The sequence below is a fragment of the Martes martes genome (assembly GCF_963455335.1).
Source record: "Martes martes genome assembly, chromosome: 17".
In the NCBI taxonomy this organism is placed as follows: Eukaryota; Metazoa; Chordata; class Mammalia; order Carnivora; family Mustelidae; genus Martes; species Martes martes.
Genome location: NC_137905.1, coordinates 47,208,786 through 47,214,504, shown reverse-complemented (window position 1 = coordinate 47,214,504; position 5,719 = coordinate 47,208,786). Strand labels below are relative to the sequence as shown.

General features: G+C 58.3%; 1 protein-coding gene across 1 annotated transcript; it reads right to left on the bottom strand.

The window, feature by feature from the left end:
- Nucleotides 1-375: 375 nt before the first annotated feature.
- On the bottom strand, nucleotides 376-3,088 carry RABAC1 (Rab acceptor 1). Its single transcript, XM_080829605.1, has 5 exons — nucleotides 2,890-3,088; nucleotides 2,370-2,582; nucleotides 2,018-2,115; nucleotides 753-854; nucleotides 376-657 (listed from the first exon to the last, which is right to left on the bottom strand). Exons 1-5 carry the CDS (start codon nucleotides 2,943-2,945, stop codon nucleotides 569-571), a joined length of 558 nt encoding a protein of 185 aa, XP_080685731.1. The 5' UTR covers nucleotides 2,946-3,088; the 3' UTR covers nucleotides 376-568.
- Nucleotides 3,089-5,719: the final 2,631 nt, after the last annotated feature.

Below are 5,719 nucleotides of genomic sequence, written 5' to 3'. Positions count from 1 at the left end.
TTCTAGCAATTCACTGAACATGGGGGGGGTCTGGGGCACCCCCCTGGCTCACTCTCCCCCCCCAGCACTCACCACCATTTGCCATCCTATCTTACATTTTTAAAAGTGTTTATTTGTTTGTTTATTTAAAGTAGGCTCCATGGCCAGTGTGGAGCCCAGCCGGGGTCTTGAACTCACAACGCTGAGATCAAGACCAGAGCTGAGATCAAGAGTTGGGCCCTTAACCGACGGAGCCATGCAGAAGCCCCATCCTCTCCTTTTTAGTCATTCACCTTGTTTATCGAACCCCCCCATCCAGAGGACCCCTCCATCTGGGTCTCTGCAGTCCCCCACACCCCTGCACAGGCCAACAGAAGACCCTGGGAGAGTATCTGCTGAACGACAGCTGTAACAGTTTTATTTCCACAGCTGGAATCCCCCACCCCCACCCCCCAGGCTTGGGACAGCAAGGAGGCCTTTGACCAGGAGCATGGGGCGGTGCGGGAAAGGGGCAGTGCGGGAAAGGGGCAGTGCAGGGCAGGGGCGAGTGGGGCCAAGGCAGCGGGCACGGGAGGCGGGAGGGTCCCCCTCACACAGGCTCCATCTGCAGCTCTTCCCCGTCCACAGCCTCGGTCTGGTGGAAGGCGGCGTGGGAGCCAATCACCACGAGGGTGGCTCCTGCAGGGAGACAGGCAGTTCAGGGCATCGCTCCCTCACCTGCTCCCCACCGCCCGCCCGCCCGCCCACCCGGGCAACCCAGAGCCTGTACTCACCCAGGACCCAGAAGACGGCAGAACCCGCGCCGGCCAGCCAGAAGAAGGGGAAGGAGACGCCCCCGGCCAGAGCATACTGATGGGCTGGGGTTACCTCTCGGCCTGGGGGGGGGGGGCAGATAGCATTGGGGCTGCTGTTCTAACACTCATGCCTTCTCCCTGAGGAACCCCCGATACCCCACCAACAGTCTGGTGTAACAAGGTCCGGGAGCCTCAGGATCGTCTAAGCTCCTCATGCCAAGGCCCCCCAGCCTGGGTCTCACCCGTTTCTCTGATGTTCCCACTGCCCACCCGAACAGAGCCCCTTCCTTACAACAACCCCCCACCCCCAACCATGCTCACTGCCCTTCAGCCCCACTTCTGCTAGGAAGCTCCCCGCCTCCCACTCCCCCAGACTACGGCTCTCCTGCTCCCATCCTCACTCACATACACCAGGAGTCTCAAACAGGTCACCCAAAGGCCAAGTCTGATCTGTGGATGTGTTTTTTGAGTCTGCACGATGTTCCCCAAGAATCTGATTTGGGGCTGTTGGACTGAGCGATTTCACATAAGAATATAGAGTTCTGGCTTCTTGGGGCAGACTGGAGGATAGGGTCTGCATGCTCCAGGCGCTCCCTCCATGCCCTGTGCCTGCCTGACATGCCCTCAGGTGCCAGCCCACCCGAGTCACGGACAGAACAGACAAGCCTCTGGAGAACCCCTACTTGGGTCTTCCTGTTTGACCCCAGCTCTTCCATATCGCCACTCTGAACCTTGAGCTTCCCCTGGGTGGAGACGCAGGCCCCTCTTTCTTCCCAGTGGCACCGAGGGCCAGTCTGGGACCACAGGAGCCACAAACTTCAGCTTCCCTCTTGGAACAGTCCCAAGATCTTTCTGGCCCCGCCCCAGGCAGCTAGAAAGGACAGGGGCCCAGATCTAGGCCAGCGTAAGGTCGCCACCTGGTGTCCAATATGGGTACCTGCAAGTGATGCTTTCCGCAGAGAGGCGAGGGAGGATGGATGGGATGCGAGGAAAAGGAGGTTTTAAAGGACAGGAACCAGGGGAAGAGTTGGTTCTGGGGTATCTCTAGCTTTGAGAATACCAACGGGGGGGGGGGCTCTGAGGCTGGGTGTGAGCACCTGGTGTGTCTGAGATTTTAAAGGATGGAATTAGGGGGAACCAGTGTAAATCTATGCTTGGGCAGACTGGGGTCTGGGGTCTAAGGCTTGTGTTCCAAGACCAGGACTTGAAGGATCAGGGAACCGTCTGGACAGGGGCTTTCTCACCAAAAAGCACAAACTTGGACTGCAACGTGCGCAGATAGAGGATGTAGCAGGCGCCAAAGAAAACTGCCAGAGCCACCAGCAGCATGGGGGACGTCACCCTGGAGAAGGGTAAGGAGGCACTGGTCAGGCGGCTGACCACCAAGTCCTTGAGGCCAGGCAAGACCAGGTCACATCCGGTCACACTGTGTCCCGGCCAGGCTGATGGGGAGGTACGAGGCGGGCCCTTGGGTGAAAAGGTCTGGCCGAGCTGTGCCATAGGGGGCGGGGCCGACCAGCGCGGGCAGGGCTCTCCCGTGGGGGCGCGGCCCGGCCCCGCCCGAGGGGTTCAGTGCAGAGCGGGCGAGGCACTCACACACAGTAGAGGATGAGGCCCAGGAACACGAACACGTAGTTGCTCTGGTAGTACTCCACGTTGCGAACGAGGCGCTGGCACAGTTCGCCCAGGTTGCGGGGCCGCGAGAAGCGCCGCTGGTCCACGAAGGAGCCCCAGGGCCGGATGGTCGCGCGGCGCCGCTCCAGCCACTCACGGCCCGCGCCGGACGGGATCAGTTTCGGCAGCAGGGTCCTGGTGGGCAGCCCCGGGTCAGCCGTAGACCGGGGTGGAGCCCGGATCCCCCAACTCCCCACCCCCGAGCAAGAAGGGGGCCGTGAGGGCTGTACTCTGGGGCCCCGAGGGGGAAGGGTCCAAGCCTCCTGAATGCCGGAGGAGTAGGGGGCGGCGGGTCCAGACTCCAGAGTCCTTGAATTGGAGACCAGGAGCCCAGACTCTAGTGTCTGAGGCCCGGATTCCCGGGACCCGAAGGAGGAGGGGGCGGAGGGCCAGGGCTCCCGGGTTTCGGTCGGGGTGGGGGGGCTAGAGCCGGCTTGCTCACGTGGCGCTCAGCCCTTCCGGCTCGGAATCCTTCTGCTGGTCCTTCTCGGTCGCCATGTCTGCGTCCTGAGGGGTAGAACCGCTATAACGAGCCCGGCGCCCTGCAGACCCCGGCGGCCCCGCCCGAGCCCGGTCCCACCCAGCGGAGCCGACGTGGCGACGCCGTTCTGAAGCAGCCGGGGGCGGTGGATCTGCCGCCGAGCACTGTGGGAGTTGTAGTCCTCATGGTGTTACGGAGGGTCTGGCTCGCGAAACACCCTGGGAAACGCAGTCGCGTAAAGTAACGCTAAGCCCCTCTGGGTATTGTGGGAATTGTAGTTCCAGAAGCGGGGCGGGTGGTGGTCAGGAGTCGGGGTGTCCTGGGAGATCTAAAGGCAGAAGCAGTCGTCCTGTACTCCCTCCCCTGCAGGGCACAATGGGGCTCGTGGGGAACTGTCGTCCTGACTCGGGTGCATAAAAAACACCGGGGTGGGACCTATTAATCTGCATTCCTAACAAGTTCCTAGGTAATGCTGATGCTACTGGTCCACGGATCACGTTTTGAATGGCGAGACTGTAGATAATTTGTGGAAGTCTATTCCTTTCTGGAGCTAGAGGCTAATGACAGGGCCATGGTTGCTGGAGGGTTATCTGAGGTGGAGAGCAAAGTTCCTCCCTATACCCTTGAGCTCCCAGGGATGGAGGGGTTAGGACTAGGGACCTTGGGATACTCCCCGCCCCTCAGATAGGAAGAGGGGAGTTGGGAAAGGGTTGAGAATTTATTTATTTATTGGCTGGGCTGGGTGGGGGTGGGTGGCAGGGCAGAGGGGGAGGGAGAGATTTTCAAGCAGGCTCCACGCCCTATGCGGAGCCCAGTGTGGGGCTCCAGCTCAGGACCCCAAGATCCTGACCTGAGCCAAAATCAAGAGTCAGGTGCTCAACTGACTGGGCCATTCAGGTGCCCCCAGGGTTGAGAATTTTTGAAAGAGGGACTTGTTATAACTGAAAGAGCTGGGATTCTGGAGTCAGAGATGAAAACCTAGGCTGTGATGATCTCCCCGAACCTCAGTGTCATCATCAGGACCGTGGAAACCCTGATAGTACCCCACTCATGGGTTATGGTGATTCGGTTAAATGGTCCATGTATAGTGCTCAGAGGGATCTTGATACCTGATATTCTTCAATAAATGGTAGTTGATTTTATTGCCATTACATCATCACGAATGCTTTGATTATATCTAGAGTTACACCTTCTAAAAAATTATTTTAAGTAATCTGCATACCCAATGTGGGGCTTGAACTCGCAACCCCAAGATCAAGAGTCCCATGTTCTGCCAACTGAGCCAGCCAGGTGCCCCTCGCCTTCCTAAATTTAACAGCAATGTTAGGAACTGCTGGCCCCTTGGATGTCCCAAGGCGTGGCTGGTGTCTGAGCCATGGGCCTTTCTTTTCCATGGTTCCCACAGCCATGGCTCCCTCTTGGTTCTTGCCTCTGCCCCTGAGTGAGTTGTGGGTAAATGGCCAGAATTCTAACGGGGTGCACCAGAAGAGCCTCAAGAAATGGGCGTATGGAAGTATCAGGAAGCCTGGGCTCCCTTACCTGGACTGAAGTTTCAGGGCTGGGTGGGACGGTTGAATACCCCCGTGGAATATCCAAGGGACTCTTAACCCCAGCTGTCTTCTGAGACCCAGCTCCCTTCTGGTTTGGGCTATGAGGCCTGCTGGTGGGCATTCCCATGAGGTGGGGGAGGCAGCCCCTGCCAAAGGGGCTGGTAGAGCAGTAGGCAGGGAGGCCCCCTGTGTGGGGAGGTCCCAAGCCGAAGCTGAATGAGCCAGAGTTTGAAGATCAGGTTGGCTCGATCCTGTTTATTTCCCCTTTGTCACCCCCAGGCCTTTAGTGGAATCTTGTTCAGGCTTCCCACTTGGGTCTAGCTAGTTTCTGGAAATCAAAGGAGGACTGTGAGTGCACAATTAGCCCAGAGCATTAATGGGGGAGCAGCACCCGAGTTCAAAGCGATGGGGGCAGCAGAGGTGAGAAGAGTCCCCAAGAGGGAGATGCATTTTGGGGAACGGAGAGTGGGAGGCCTCCTCCCACAGCCAACCTTGGGGAATTTGGGTTTGCTTTTGTTAGGAGAGCCAGTTGGGTTTCTTTATAGGAGGTGCTGAGCAGTATAGGCTTTGGACAGTGGTGTCCAGAGCAAGGATATTGTGGGGAGCGGCCCTCTGGGTGGGGTGTGGGGAGCTCTGAATCAGGGGATCTCAGGAGATGGGGCCTTGGCACAGGGGCAATGCGGGAGAGGAGCCCCTTGAAACCGGGATTGTGGGAGAGATGGAAGGGTCCTTGAGGCAGGGGATGGTGGGAGATGGCAGGGAGAGGGGGCCTAAGGCAGGTGGGCCCTGAGTTAGGGGGATGGTGGGAGATAAGGGGGCCCCTGAAAAGTCTGTGGGAGACGGGCCCTGGCCCGGTGCTCCCTCCAGTCTGAGGCCTCCTTCCTGCCTCTTGGATCCCTGGAGGAAGTGGAGCTGGGAACATAGGAGGACCTCAGCACAGACAATCAGAAACCTGGCTTGTGTCCCTGCTGTGTGACTTCAGGGAAGCCCCTGCCCTCTTTGGGCCTCGGCTGTCTATGGGAGTATAGGTTGCCCCCACTATCCCAAACGGAGAGTTCCTAGGAAACCTTCCATAAGCCAAAATGGGGTAAAGCAAAGAGTAGCCCCACTTTCCAGAAGTTCATGCCACTTCGCTTTGATAAAAGACCTAAATTAGCACCCATTTTCACTAATTGAAAGAAATCCCAAGAGGATTTTCACTTTTCCGAAAAAGGCCACAAGGCCCTCGGGCGCTAATGTAG

Excerpts from the sequence above, each read along its gene's own strand:
- RABAC1 (XM_080829605.1), bottom strand. The coding sequence starts at position 2,945 with ATGGCGACCGAGAAGGACCAGCAGAAGGATTCCGAGCCGGAAGGGCTG. Across the intron at positions 2,116-2,369 it reads GGCCTCATCCTCTACTGTGT|GGTGACGTCCCCCATGCTGC; the intron begins GTGAGTGCCTCG and ends ACCCTTCTCCAG. Across the intron at positions 658-752 it reads TGCCGTCTTCTGGGTCCTGG|GAGCCACCCTCGTGGTGATT; the intron begins GTGAGTACAGGC and ends GTCTCCCTGCAG.